At 34.9% G+C, this 16,428-nt stretch overlaps 1 protein-coding gene across 2 annotated transcripts; it reads left to right on the forward strand.

Annotated features, from left to right (window-relative positions):
• The first annotated feature begins 1,646 nt into the window (after positions 1-1,646).
• LOC141696722 (polyamine oxidase 2-like) lies at positions 1,647-6,836 on the forward strand. 2 transcript variants are annotated; one of them, XM_074500844.1, is made up of 10 exons: positions 1,648-2,042; positions 2,772-2,887; positions 3,205-3,293; positions 3,382-3,495; positions 4,568-4,655; positions 4,755-4,840; positions 4,926-5,028; positions 5,524-5,621; positions 5,714-6,143; positions 6,255-6,836. In XM_074500844.1, exons 1-10 carry the CDS (start codon positions 2,009-2,011, stop codon positions 6,561-6,563), a joined length of 1,467 nt encoding a protein of 488 aa, XP_074356945.1. In that variant the 5' UTR covers positions 1,648-2,008; the 3' UTR covers positions 6,564-6,836. The 2 variants fall into 2 exon arrangements, with proteins under 2 accessions (XP_074356946.1, XP_074356945.1); XM_074500845.1 differs by lacking the exon at positions 3,382-3,495 and having other exon boundaries at positions 1,647-2,042.
• The last annotated feature ends 9,592 nt before the right edge of the window (positions 6,837-16,428 follow it).

Consider the following 16,428-nt stretch of genomic DNA (forward strand, 5'->3'; position numbering starts at 1 on the left):
TATTTATGGAAATAAATTTTGAATAAAATCACATTTAACCATAAAACAAATAACACAACGTCACAACTAATTACACAAACGATCCTCGAACACCAATAATCACACATACTTAATAAAATATTAAAAAAAAAATCCAACTGACAGAATCCATACACATAATTTATTTATTATTAGTAATTACACATTTAAATATTATAGAAATGTACGAGTCGTTATACTAGCTTCCAAACAGACAGAGATGATTCTGTATCTCAGTCAGGTTTTGTATTTTGCCTAAATCGAGGTAGTGTAAGCTGGAAGAGTTCAAAACAAGAGACAGTGGCTAATTCTACAATGTAAGCTGAGTATATTGCTGCTAGTGACGCAGCCAAGGAGGCTGTTTGGATACGAAAATTCATAGCGGGACTTGGTGTGGTTCCATCGATCACAGATCCAATTGCTCTTTATTGTGATAATAATGGAGTCATCGTGCAGGCTAAAGAACCAAGGTCCCATTCTCGGGAAAAACATATACTTGGGAGATATCACCTTCTTCGAGAGATTAACGAAAGAGGAGATATATATATATATAAAGTGCATACTGATGATAATGTTGCAGACCCACTGACTAAGGCTTTGTCTCGGCAAAAGCACAATAGTCATACTAGTTCCATGGGTGTTAGATACATGGGTGATTAGCTCTAGTGCAAGTGAGAGATTGTTAGTGTGTGTGCCCTAGAGACAACACTATTATCTTTATGTTATGAGACATTTGGATTATTAATTATGATTTTATGGATTATTCTTTAAAAATTAATTATATCTTTATTTTCTGCGATAAAAGGTTAATAAATGTCCTTGGAATATGATATGTAAATCTATATCTCCATATACGTGACTTAGAAATGAGATTATGATAATAAATTGATATTCCTAAAGGTTCCTAGTCAAGTATTATTGTTAACGGACGATAACAATACATTGAGACTAGTGTGTTTGTTGACTGATGATCACATATCATTGATCATATGTATGGTGATACTAAAGTCAAAACACAGACACATGTATTAGATCCATGGTGCCGGATTGACTTGTTGTGAGATACTACATATTTATAGTGTTATAAGTTAAGCTCACATTGATAATGATGTATTGGTTTTTAGACATGAAGTCACTATAATTCTATACAAAAATTAATACACTTTGATTATTAAAAGTTATTCTCGGCCGGGTAATAATAAAAGTAGACTTTGAGTATATTATGAATTATATGAGAAATATGAATGATCTAGATAGGATTTACCCTCCTATATTATGAGTGATATTATTAGCCTCTTGTTTGAGTGAGACTATTAAATGTATGGCCGTACTCAAACATTCTTCTAACCTGAATAGTCACCGAAAATGTATGAAACAATGTATTTTAAAATAATTTATTAGATAAATAAGATTATGTAATTTTTATTAAAATAAATGAAAAGACCTAGATGAGTTGCTACAAAAAGCAGCATCCTCAAGGATCCGGAGGCGAATCGGAAGACGCAAGCAAGTCACAGGGTCCACAACAGAGGGTACCATAAAAATTAAAAAGCAGGCAACCGGGATTAGCCAAACAATCCCCCGTGTTAAACATCCCAATTAAGGGCGTAATTAGGTAAAGAACACATCTTACCTAATCTCTCTCTCTCTCTCTCTGTTACTACTAAAATATCAATTGTGATCGCCTCAACACAAATCACTGTCCTCGCACTCTCTGCATTTTCCTGCTTATACAACACATACATTTAATTAGATTTTGGGGGTGTGTCTATGCAGCAGCAGCAGCAGCAGCAGCAGCAAAACAAGAGAGAGATTGAGATCGGATTGTGAACATTGGATCGGATCGGATTGGAATACTACGCATGAGCTGTTTGGGGATTTCTACTTTTAATTCTATTCACTTGTTGTTCAACAATAATTTATTATTGTTGCTTTTATTATTGTTTAGTAATTTTAAACCCTACTTTTTTATTTCTATCTTTCATTCTTCATGGCTTCTAAACCTAATCGTCAGTTGAATCGAGGTTTGCTTCTTTCTTCTCTCTATGTATTGTATCGTATTATTTTCCCCGCCTTTTCCCCTTGTAGTGTTTGTGCAAATATCTAAGCCTTTTTGTGTAGATTACTGTTTTTCTGTAAGAGATTGATTTTATTTGTTTAGTTATGTCTGTAACTGTAACCTAATGAGCATCAAATTAAAATAAATATATGACTTTTATGATTTTAAAACTTCAAGTATGGTCAAGCTTATATCTCATCTTGCCACTTGTTTCCCCTTGTCATGTTCATTATGTTACCGGAAATATACTAGTGATTCGTATAAGAAATGGGTATAAGTCATGGGGTGCACGTAGCAATTTAGCAGCTCCCCCCCAGTATTATTGTCAAATGGATACCAAGCATTTGAGTCTTGGTGGAGAAAAGTTTTCTACTTGTATATGATATAAAATTAAAAACTGCTTTAAACATGGACAACTAACTAGCATTGAACGGATGCCTCTTCTAAGCTGTCAAAACAAAGTATCCTAACCCTAAACAAGTTAATTCAGTGTTTTATGTCTTTTAGAGATTGGAGATAATGTCAACCTATTTATTTGTATTAACAATTATTTTTACCTAAACTAAAATTAACTTTATCTCTGTCCAAGACATTTTACATATTACTTAGCTGCTCTTTTTTAATGTCGACATATACTCTGCTCTTTCATTTTTTTTTTACTTGGAATATAACTCTAGCTATACCTGACTTGTAGCTCTTTGCTATTCAAACAATGGAAACAGGATTGCTGTCTCACCATCTGTGATAATCATAGGTGGTGGAATGGCAGGCATTGCAGCTGCTCGAGCTCTCCATGATGCTTCATTTCAGGTACTCTTTATATACCAAATTATTGTAATACAATTTTGCATAATGCATTACCTTATAATGTGCTAAGAAAGAGTAGGAACTGTTAGCAAAGACTACCTATACTGTACTTTATATGGATGATAAGATTCATGCTTCTTATGATGATCTCATCTAATGATGATTTTTAGTGCGTGTAGTAAATTTTATTTATATTGAAGACTAATTAAAGCTTTTACTCACACATTTGTTACTGCAAGAAAAGTACTTTCTTCTTGATTGGTATCAAACCCATCAATTAGTATGAAAGACTGATGTATTAAAACCTTGTTCATTTTCAGGTTACCCTTTTGGAATCACGAGATAGAATTGGTGGTCGAGTTTGCACCGACTATTCCTTTGGGTTTCCTGTAGATTTGGGTGCCTCATGGTAATATCGACTACAGAGTCTTTTAGTGCAAAATTTTACTATCATATATTACTTGCTTCTTACATTTGTAATATAAACTCTTTTTAAGGTTGCACGGGGTTTCTGAGGAGAATCCCCTGGCACCTATTATCGGAAGATTAGGACTGCCTCTATATCGTACAAGCGGGGACAACTCTGTTTTGTATGACCATGATTTGGAGAGGTAACCACAGTTCTTTTCTTTCTTTGATTTTAATAGGTGGAGTACTTTTTTTGGGGGGAGGGGGTGTTAATAATAACTGGAATTCTGATCAGACTGCCTTTGTTGATTAAAAAATGACCAGCGATTGTCATATGAATACAATGTTGTTATTATAATTGTCATGCAGACTGCCTTAATTATCTATTCACACAATTTCCAGAAATTCAAAGCATCAAGTCAAATAAGACTATGATTCTATATGATTGAAGGTCTAGTATCAGTTCTTGATCTTAAAATATATTACGGAGTTTAGCTTTATATGCCAATCTAGGAGTTAGTATGGGTTTTAGTATGTTTTTGAGACATCTGTGAATCTAGTTGCAGCTGGAAAATGTTCCTTTTTAGAGTGGATTTGGTAGAGTAGATTTCAGTCATATTTTGTGTTAACATTCTTTGTTGATGTGATTGTAAATATGGCTCTAAATTTTGTGCTTCCCCCTTCTTCCAGTATTCCCCACTGATGCCTTTCCTATTTTGTGGTGCTGGTTGGGAATACCTATCAAGTTTCAAGTAGATATTTATTGTTGTTAACGTCAATATAAGTCGCGTTTAAACATTTTTGTTCCGGAGTTCAATCCCCTAGAATTTTAGAAACTAAAAAATAACAGACTAACAGCGGAGAAGGAGCTTCATTTAGTTAGTGATTAGTTTTTATTTAGTTTATGGACTCAGGTTTATTAACATTAAGTTACACATACGTGACAATTTAAGTAAAACTCTCCATCAATATCTTGTTGTGAAGGTGTTGTATAAAATTATGGATCATCTTCTACTTTTCTACAAGAGTTTTATGAATGTAAAGGTTATAACTGTTATATATATTTGTCTCTCTGTGTGTGTATACACACTCATACACACATATATAGGTAAAACAATGCAATTTTTATAAATGCAATACTTCATTATACATTTATAAAAATTGCATTGTTTTACCTATATATGTGTGTATGAGTGTGTATACACACTCATATATAGGTAAAACAATGCAATTTTTATAAATGCAATACTTCATTATACATTTATCTTTGATCAGCTATGCTCTCTATGATATGGCTGGGAATAAAGTTCCTCAAGAACTAGTCACCGAAGTTGGCGAAGATTTTAAGAGCATAATGGACGAGGCATGTCTTCTCCCTGGTCTTTCATTCTATATGTTGTCATTATTATATTCTTGATGCATTTTCATAATCTCAGTGTTTACACTGTTTTCCTTTGGTCAGGCTAACCAAGTAAGATCTGAAAACAGTGAGGACATGTCAGTATCTCGTGCAATATCAGTTGTGTTTGAGAGAAGGCCTGACTTGAGGTTTTACAAACGATGTGATAATTTGTTAATCTGCTTGTGATTTTCTTATATTGAAAATTTGAAATTATAAAGAGTCTTGTTGCAGGCTTGATGGACTGCCTCATAAAGTGTTGCAATGGTACCTATGCAGAATGGAAGGTTGGTTTGCTGCAGATGCGGATACCATCTCACTGAAATGTTGGGATCAGGTAAGTTCTTATTTTCTGGTAACTTGACTTTATAGTCGACAACATTTTATTGTAAAAAGACAACCATTTGTGCAGTGAAACTTTTCTTAACTATAACACAGTCACATTGACTGGGGGCCAACAAACCTAATAGGTTGTCACTAAGCTACTAGGTGTTTTCTTTACCAAGTGTGAGATGTCCTGTAAACACTTATTCTTTTTCCACTTCTCCAGTGAGAGGCTTTTGCATGTGCTTTTAGATAAATAGAGAATAATTCAACTCGAAGGAGATAAAACTCCATCTCTGATTATATTTTCAAACATATTCCTGTTCTTTCTGTTGCTCCTTATCTTGATTTAACTATCTTCAATATCTTGATGTATTTTCATAGAAATAAGTTGTTATCTGACCGCAAGACATCTTTTTTTATTATTATAAAAGAAATGAATATATGATAAAAAAAATATAAATACATACACATCTTGTTATCTTACTTTGTTTGTGTCGGTACTCAGGAAGAGCTGCTTCCTGGTGGGCATGGGCTTATGGTCCGTGGTTATTTTCCTGTTATAAATACACTTGCCAAAGGCCTTGACATACGCCTAGGTCACAGGTAAATATAATTAACTGCATTAGTGGCTCTTATTGTATTTTGTCATGTCTGAACATGTGATTTACATTCTGTTATATCTTTTATTCTTCAAGAGTTACAAACATAGTTAGACGATACAACGGTGTAAAGGTGTCTGTTGAGAATGGGAGAACATTCGTCGCTGATGCTGCCATTGTCGCAGTCCCTCTTGGTGTTCTGAAATCAAATTGCATTAAGTTTGAGCCAAGACTACCCCAATGGAAGGAAGCAGCTATTGCGGACCTTGGGGTAGGAGTTGAAAACAAGATAATACTGCATTTCAAAGAGGTATTTTGGCCAAATGTGGAGTTCCTTGGAGTGGTTGCAGAGACATCATATGAATGCAGCTACTTCTTGAATCTTCATAAGGCTACCGGTCATGCTGTTCTGGTCTATATGCCTGCAGGACAGCTGGCCCGTGACATCGAGAAACTGTCAGATGAGGCTGCAGCTAATTTTGCTTTTACCCAACTCAAGAAAATCCTACCAGATGCATCTGATCCTGTAAGTTGCTTTTTATCCGTGCAATGCTAGCTTTTTTCATATTCTACATATAGCGTGATGCGCATTTATGTAACATTCTGTCAATTAATCTCCTTGTAACCAATTATGTAGATTCAGTTCCTCGTTTCTCACTGGGGCACAGACGTGAACTCACTTGGATCCTATAGCTATGATATAGTAGGAAAACCCCATGATCTATATGAGAGGTTAAGGATCCCTGTAGATATCTTATTCTTTGCTGGGGAAGCTACTAGTATGGACTACCCAGGTTCTGTACATGGCGCGTATGCAACTGGAGCATTGGCTGCAGAGGACTGCCGAATGCGTGTTTTGGAGAGGTACGGGGAGGTTGATCTATTCCAGCCAGTCATGGGTGAGGACACCCCAGCATTTGTTCCCCTTCAGATATCCAGAATCTAGCTTTAAAGGTGTAGATCCCTAGGTTATTTAGGTAAATAATTTCATTGTTTCCCAATGCATAATCTGTCGCATTGGGTGATACTTGAATTCTAGCTGAGTGCCATTGCTACTTTCTCATCCTACCAAAAAAACATATTTGCATTGTTGAAAGTAGTATCTGTATTATTAGTACGTGAACTAAATAAGTAATCAAGTATGAACACAGTACGAATGATATTCAAGCGTGTTTGATTAATGTGTAACAACGATAACACATTTGTTTCCGCATGGAAATTTTGACATTTTGCCCAAGCAGATATGTCCGTCCATTTCAAAATAATACATATTTTTTTGCATAAATATCAGTTTCATGACATGATAATATATTTAGAGATTATTGCAATATGGTGGCTTGAACTTTGTTCATTTTGCACGAAAATGACTAAATCTTTATTTGTGCCAATATGATGGCTAATTGTTGAATATGTCAGCGGTTTGGTGGCTCTTCACCCCTCCCGTTAAATTTTCTGTTAAATATAACAGATGTTTATATTATATGAATAAATAACCCAAAATTGAAAGTTAGGGTTCATGTTATAAAAATTAGCCACCATAACAAACCAAAATCTCAATATCAACCATTATATGCTGTTGGTTTTTTGTTAATGGAGAAATGGAGGTTTAAGTGGAGACCTCATTGGTTGGAGGCCAAACCGACGGCGGGGAATGTGATTTTGTGTGTGATAGTGCGGCGGTGTATGTGTGCGATCTTGTGTTGTGTTCGGGATGACAGGGAGAGACGAACGGAGAAAGAGGTTCAAAAAGAGAGGGAAAGAGAGAGACGAGGGAGATTGAGGTTTGAAAAGAGAGGGAAAAGAGAGACGAAGGATATTGATGGTGATTAAAGGATGTGTGTGAATGATGTGTATGTGTGAGTGCTGCGTATGTGCGTGATGTGTGTTTTGTGGGTGGAGCAGGGGAGCCACCACTACGGTGGTGGCGATGGCCATGAATAGAGAGGGATGGGAGAGGCAGAGAGATTGATCAGAGATGATAGATCGAGTGAAGAGAGAGATTAAGATGCAGAGTGATTGAGAGATAGTGAGATGTGGCTAGAGAGGGAGCGAGCTTATTACGGTATTACCCCTACAACCGTTAACATTTAACGTTGAATTTAACGGGAGTGATACGGAGCCACCATAATACTAATAAATTAATCAATTAGCCACCATTTTGGCACAACTAAAAATTTAACCATTTTCGTGCAAAACAAACAAAGTTCAAGCCAACACAGTGCAATTAAGTCTCAGGTTAACAAAATCTTGATTTTCGTGACAAGCTTCCAATATTAAATTAAGTCTTTCTTGATAAGTATCGCGAGTTTTCCTTAGTAATTATTGCGAGTCTTTCTTAGTAAGATTGCGAGTCTTCCTTAGTAAGATTTGACAATCATTATTATAAAACTCCCACTTGATTGTCAAATGTGAGTATCTCAAAGATTGATTGTCTCGTTAAAACCTTGCAAAGAAAAACCCGGTGGGATAAAAACCTTGATGAAGGAAAAAGAGTACAGTCTCCCCCTAAATAAAATATCTCATATATTGACATCTTGATGTAATATGTTCTTTAATCTTCGCATTCCGATGTTATTTCATAACTTTTCAAATGTTGATGTCGTAGTTACTTTGTAAGTATATCCTCCAGATTATCATATGATCGAACTTGTTGTACCTCAATATCTCCATTTTATTGTAATTCGTGAGTGTAGAAGAATTTTGGTAAGATGTGTTTTGTTCAATCTCCCTTAATATATCCTTCCTTTAAATATTTAATGCAAGCTGAATTATCTTCAAACAAAATATTAGGGCCGTCTGTGACATTTGATGATCCACATGAATGTCGAATATGTTGGATTATGGATCGTAGCCAGACACATTCCCTACTTGTTTCATAGATTGCTAGTAATTCTGCGTGATTTGATGAAATTGCAGTCATGGTCTGTTTTGTAGATTTTCAAGATATAGCAGTACCGCAATATGTGAATAAGTAACATGTTTATGATCGTCCAACATGAGTATCTGACAAGTATCCAGCATCTGCATATCCAACCAACAATGATTTCGAATTATTTGGAAAGAATAATTCAAGATCAATTGTCCCGCGAAGATATCTCAATATATGTTTGATTCCATCCCAATGTCGTTTAGTTGGATGTGAACTGAATATTGCTAATAGATTCACGACAAAAACAGTATCAGGTCGTGTGTTATTTGCGAGGTACATAAAAGTGTCAATTGCACTGAGATATGGAACTTCTGGTCCAAGTGGATCTTCATCTTCTTTTATGGGACAAAATGGGTCATTTTTAACTTCAAGACCGAACCACCATTGGTGTAGTCAGAGGATGAGATTTGTCCATGTAAAATCGATCAAAAACTTTTTCTGTGTGTAGGTTGATTGATGAACAAATTTTCCCGAAGATAAGTGTTCCACCTGTAAACCTAAACAGAACTTTGTATTTCCAAGATCTTTCATCTCAAACTCATTTTTCAAATAATTAGCAGTATTAGTGATATCTCTAGAATTACGTACAATATTCAAATCATCCACATACACAACAATAATAACGAATCCAGTTTGAGATCTTTTAATAAACATATATGGACATACTTTATCATTAACATACCCATCATTCAATAGGTATTCACTAAGCCTGCTGTACCACATACGACCAGATTTTTTCAGTCCATATATTGATCGTTGTAATTTAACTGAGTATAAATGACGAGTCCTGGTCTCATCCAATTTTAATCCTTCAGGAATTTTCATATAGATATCACTATCAAGTGATCCATATAGGTAGGCTGTCAAAACATCCATGAGACGTGTTTCCAATTTTTTCATACAAGCCATACCCATAAGAAAACGAAAAGCAACTCCATCCATCACAAGAGAGTAAGTTTCCTGGTAAAAAATCCAGACCTTTGAGAGAATCCCTGGGCTATGAGTCGGGCTTTATATCTTACAATTTCATTTCTCTCATTTCGTTTTCGTACAAATATCTATTTGTTCCATATACATCTTTCTATAAAAACTTTTCGATGCTAGATTGAAATCCTTTCTTTATATTTTCTAGGAAAATTTTCTCTTCTATCCAAAATGGTTGAACCTTTTGTTGGATATGTGGATTTGTTCTATATTTTTATATTATTATAAGATTTAGAAGATACATGTTTTTCGGGGAGTAAATTGTTGGAGAAGTCGTTGTCGTAGCCGGAATTGAGGTGGGTGTCGTCCAAATTGAGTAAATCATCGAAGATGTCGTCTATAGAAATTTTTGATCGGGGGAAGCCATGAAAGCATATGATATATGACAAACGGAGTTGTTCCCGATTTTATAACATTTCAGGCGAGTCAATTCATTGCAGATCGGTCCATAATATCAACCTGGATTATTCACACTTTGAAGTGTGAGTAAAGGTAAGTCCGTGAGTGATCAAGGCCGTGGCTCAGGTTTGGCTAATTATTTTATTTCAATTGTCATGAAGGTGGTGGCTGATGGTGGTTCATTGGCGGTGATCGGAGGCAAAATATTTAATATTTTTGACCTTGACTTACGTTTCATTTTTTCAGAATTGAATTGTTATTAATGATAGTTATTGTGAGTTAGTGCTTAGATCATGCATGTTAGGTCTGGTAGGTTAATGCAGAGGGGGGGGTGAATCTATTATCGTTCGTTTTTATCAACTAATTGCAGCGGATACGAGATAATAAAAACTAAAACGAAAAACACAAAATCTTTGGGGGTAAATCTTATGATATTAAGATAAACCTCGAATGGGTGCTTACAACTTTGATAAACAAATCAAAGCAACAAAAGCAATTCACACTACAAATGATATAATATCGAATGTGTGAAAATCTATCACTCTAATAAGCAAGTTTTCCTATTACAATTAGCTATCAAATCCTAGGAATAACGCTTATGAGTGTGACGGGTGTAAGTTTTTAATTCTGTAAAAATTTCAGCAGAGTTTCTCCTTGTAATTGATGATATTCAAGTGAATCTCCAAAAATGCAAGTGAAAGCTCTACTGTTTCTAATGATAGTTAGTTCTGAAACGTCCCATCAGATCTGATTAATACAGGGGCAGGTAGATGGAGAGACGTGGCAAGCTGTGAGCCAAGTATTTAATCAATCAGGGTGTAGTAGTCGAATTGTACAAGTCGAAATCAAGCCAAGAGGATATAAATTACATCAAGATCACTTCCAAGTACCTACTAGTCGACTTTTGAAGATTAAAATCGACTAGTAGAATCTAGAAGTCGATTTCTCCTTGAATTGAAATGCCAGAAGTCGATTTTCATTGCCAAGGGAGTTTTTGACTTAGCTTCTTCAAGCCACACTACACTAGTCGATTTCTAGGCCATAAAATCGACTATGCCTCCAATTTCGACTAGTAGCTTTCTAGGATTTGTAGAATTCGATTTGTAACTTCTAGTAGTCGATTTATATTATTTCTTTGCCTTAGAAACTTTTCCATCCTTAGACAAATCTTCCTCCTTGCAATGCACTTCCATTTGGTTGACTTGCAACTCATGGAAGTTGACCTACAATCACTTTAAACTTGAACTTGAACTCTTTTACTTCTATAAACATGATTTCTACAAAACCTTAGCTATACCGCTTCATGTCTTCCAGTCTTCTGAGCTTCGTCTTCAATCTTCAAACAGTTTTCTTGAATACGAATCTCACTTGACAGTCTTTCGAATGATAGTACTTAGTTTCCCTTCACGGATCACTGACGCCTAGTGCAATGGTTTGGTTCACAGACGACTAGTTCCGCTCTCAGGCCTTCGTACTATAGACTATACAATTCACTGTCAAGTCTTCTACCATATCAAATCAGCTTCACTGAAACCCTTATGACCTTCACACCAATCCAGATTGCTACTTCGAATATCTTCAACCTTATTCCTTCGATGAATGAACATATTAATGAACTTCCTTCGAACTTCTGTTTATGACTTCTTCACTGTAGCTTTCCAGATCATTGTGTATATGTCAAGTCTTCTATCTTCGTACTAGTTTCAATGGATATAGGATTATTTGCAAGTCCTGTCTATGTTGAGTTATCATCATATGCATTGTTGTCATAGATGAATCTATCTTTAATCTTCTACTCCTTCTATATCCAACAATCTCCCCCTATTTGGCTGTTAAACATGACAGTCAAATTTATACTAGAGAAGTATCACTTTGGAGGATAACTCAACTAACCATCACCAAAAATCTTCAATCAGCTTTCAACATTAATGTCCTGGACTTGGAAATAATACTATCTTATATCTTCTACACTCATACTCATTCAGGTCCAGCAGAGAACAACATCTTCTCTCTCTTTAGTAGAAATGCAAAAGATACGTCTTCAAAATCTCCATATTTCTCCCCCTTAGATAATCAACATGAGTAGGCAGGAGAAATATCTTAGGTGACCTATCCAGTCTTCTTCTAAGTTGAAGAAGGCTGCTCCCCCTTAGTTGAATAAGGATATCCACCAGTTTTTGTTCCTCATTTCTCCCCCTTTGTCCAATACTGGGAAAAATGTTTTTGTGTTATGCCATATTTATTCTCCCCCTTAGTTGAGTAATCCTTCAAATGTAGACTACAGAAACTAAATCTCCCACCAAGTACAATTCAGAGAGAAAAGAAGTTCCAGGATTCTCAACTTAAGAAAAGAATGTAATAACCCCAATTTTTGGAATTTTTGAAACACGGATGAATAGTAACTTTTGCTGATGATACTGATTAAGGAAAATTATCAGACCACGCTATATAGGAGTACTGTTATGGAAATTCTAAGATCGTATGAGTATTCCATAAAGTAAATAAGTGTATGTAAAGATCGTCAGAATCCAAATCCGAACACTTTGATTTTTCCCGGAAATTTACCAGATACAGAAAGAATTAAGTATAAGGTAACAGAATAAAAAGGATTCAAATTCGAGGATTATACGAGAGGATCATAAAAGGAATATAATATATTGAGAAAGGTTAAGGAAACCTAAGTAATAAGATCCCGGGTATGATCCCTCAAACGATAAACGAAAACGAAAGTTAAGCGAACTGCATAACAGATCAGCGGTCATTAGCCAAGTAATTAGGAGCTAATCAAAGAGGTAGTGGATGATGATGTCTTCACATGACACAAGCTTGCTTGCATAAGCATGAAAAAGGAGTTTTGTTTGTTGGGTGATTTTGGGCCATACAAAATTAACCATGGTAAAAAGGTTAAAACAAATTTCAAGACAAAAAGAAGAATCAACCAAGCAAATAACATAAATCAAAAAGAGAAGAGTTGACTTTGCAAGAAGAAGCTCTCGGCCAAAATAAATACAGCAACTTCAAACTGCCATATCTCCTTCAATACTCACTCAAATGTTGTGTTCTATAGCTCGTTGGAAAGGTATTGAGATGACCTACAACTCTTGTTCACAAGTCTCGTCCAAATAAGTAGGGTAAGACCCTCATTTTTACAGTTCTTTAAATCGGACTTTTAGAAACTTCAAAGCCTAACTTTGTGTTCTTGATTTCTTTGGAAAGATCAAGTTTGTAGGAGGCTTCCTAAGGCTTCCTAGAAACTTAACACCTCCCAAGGAAGGTATAAACATCAAACCCTAGCCTTTTATTTGTTAGTAAGTTTAATTGTTGGTTTTGTGAAATGAGAAGCATAGATTGTGATTATTAGTAGTTTGGTTTGATTTGGAAGTGTTTTGGTAATTAAAGCTTGATTATAGTTCATAGGTCTTGATTGTGGTTGTTTGAGTTGAAAAACTTGGAGGTTATGGACTGATGTGATATGGTTTAGGTGAAGTTTTGTTGTATTGATGGTTATGAGTTGGTTGGTGGTTGATTGGAGTAGTTTAAACTTTGGTAATCGCGTAAACATAGCCGTCGTAATGTCCGATTTACTTTAGACTGTTTTTGTTCATAACATCAGGACCCGAGAACCCACTGCTAGGTTTTGACCATTGCCATGATTAGATAGTTCATGTTACGAGCTTCGTTTTGATATGTGGTACGCTTGAATCCGATGTACGGTTTAGGAGAAACGACCGTTTTAAGTAACGGCATTTCGCGAACGAACCATTTCCCCTCGCCTTACTTTGAAACCTTGATAAAGGATCTTAAATGACTAATTGGGATATGAAACAATTATGTTAAGTGGATTAGGCAGTTGGTAGGGTACTCGCGAAAGAATCACCTCTCTTAATGGTTAATTTATAAAAAATGGTGGAGCCGAGGGTACTCGAACGACTTATGTGATTTGTTAAGCGTGTAAATGACCATAAGCAAATGTTAGGGTTCAATTGGTTAAAGTCTAGTTTCTTAAGCGACCGTGGTTTAATTCCGGCTTATGTTGTTGTTCATAGGTTACCGGACCCGCTCTAAGCTTAAGTCTACCCCGGAGCACTCAGGCAAGTTTACAACCCGTTATACTGTTGTTGTGATGTAAATATATGTATATGCATTATCTTGTGATAAGTGCATGATTGTTATTAGCAAATCTTGCGATATATTGGAGCATGTGATATGGTATATATATGCATATCTATTTCGTAATCTTGATATCTAATTGTTGATTCAATTGCTTATAAGTTGCATAATACCTATGCTAGAGATAAGCAGTAGTTGCGTATACCCTTAGGATAGGGGACCCAAAGGTGAACATTTTCTAAAACCGGGAGTCGATGTTCCCGAGTATATTATATATATTTATATTTATATTTATATATATATATATATATTGATATAGTTTCAAAACTATTAATCGAATAAGGTTTATTCAATAGCTTTATTTTATTTAATGAATATTATTCTGAATATTCATTTGAGGACTTATGACTCCGCTTATTTATTTAATGAATATTAGTTGAATATTCATTCGAGGACTTATGACTCGGTTTATTTTATTTAATGAATATTAGTTGAATATTCATTCGAGGGCTTATGACTCCGTTTATTTTATTAATGAATATTATTTTGAATATTCATTCGAGGGCTTATGACTCCATTTATTTTATTAATGAATATTATTTTTAATATTCATTCGAGAGCTTATGACTCCGATTATTTACTAATTAATATTCTTTATTTTATTAAAGAATAATGTGTCGATAATCAAACTTACTTTTGATTATTCAAATAAAGATATTACTTTCGTATAAGTATATCTTTGGTTATTTAATATTCATTTCAAGTATAAGTTTTACAACTTCTACTTCAATTATTTTTATAAAGATTATTCTTTATGGGAATATTATTTAAATAATAATATTCAGATATTTTCTAATATATCGGGACTGATTTATTTCATTAAATCAGCATCACTCCAAACATTCTTAGAAATGTTTTCGAGTCTTCAAAATGATTTTAAAGGTTAGAGCGGATCCCAAAACTCATTTTTATATTTAAGATCTTCCTTTAAAAGGGGATTTAAATACTCGCTCAAAACCTGAGGGATCCGGCTATGTGGTGTATTTTATATTCGCAACGAGGTTGTTGCTTTAATAAATGAATTGATTACTTACCCAACGTTCGGGAAGTAAGTCCATCTATTGAGTCGGCATAAGCAACATGGGCTCAGTGGGCGTCCATGAAAGTGTAAGTGGCTCAGTGGGAGTCCATCAAATGCGTAAGTGGCTGAGTGGCAGTCCAGCATAAGGTCCTATTGCGGCCAGGGTGATGACCAGTGGGGAATTCGTCCATCTACTAGTAGAAAAGGTTACTTATTGGTATCTTTGCCTGATCAGCAAGATATCAGGTTTATGCCAATGTTTTATCCTTTCCAAATTCATTGGATATTACAACTCTGTTTATAATTTTCATAACAGAGGTTTTCAAGGAGTGTATGAAATATATATATATATAGGTGTGTATATATATATCAGGACTTAATGAAGTATCTCGTAACTTCATTATTTATGATGATATTTCAAAGATTGAATCTATTCAAGTCTTATATTGTAGTCTCATCAGTGTGATGACCTTTTGAAACTGATTATAACTTGAACGGTGGTAGTTCAAGTAGTATTTGGAAAAGATATAAGTATATTGGAGTATCTTGTAACTTCATCTTTTAAACTTATATCTAGTAAATGATTATCTTATGCATGTCAAAGATTTTCAGAAAAACGTTGAGACAAGGTTAGATATATGAGATCACCTTGCAACGATATTTTTATACAGTTATAAACTGGAATGCTGTGTATATTATATATATCAGAGGATTTCAAAGATTGTGAAAAGTATATATGTATATATATACTGAATATTTTGCGACTTAGTCGCGTTAAGATATTAACTTGGTTCATTTCTTCTTAACCAAGACTTTCATGAGTACTATGAGAATGCTCATATATTGTTAATTATTATACATATTATTTCGGTGGGCTTGTTGATCACCCTTGCTTTCTTCTTTCATCACACAACATCAGATAGATAAGATGAACAGGATCAAGCTCCCAATTCGTGAGCGGATAGGAAACGTTCTGCAGTTTCCTGTAGGCGTTGATGCCGTTGTAGCTGAGGTAGGAACTGCCAGTAGGCTAGGCTTTCAACTTTTGTTGTTCCAGACTTATGTATATTTATGAATTGTAATAATGGCAAAGAATATGTAAATTATTCAGAAACCCTTTAAAGGTGTAACGGTTTATAATTGTGGAATAAAATGACTTGTGTTATTTTTGGTATTCATCTCTGAGACTATAACTTGTGGTGTGTGTGTGTGTGTATATTGTGGGGTCACAGTACTCAGTAGTTGGTTGACTGTTAAGATTAAGTATTGATAAGGGAAATGGAACTCGTGACAACCCGAATCCCCGAC

This window comes from Apium graveolens, chromosome 11, assembly GCF_009905375.1.
Source record: "Apium graveolens cultivar Ventura chromosome 11, ASM990537v1, whole genome shotgun sequence".
Lineage (NCBI taxonomy): Eukaryota > Viridiplantae > Streptophyta > Magnoliopsida > Apiales > Apiaceae > Apium > Apium graveolens.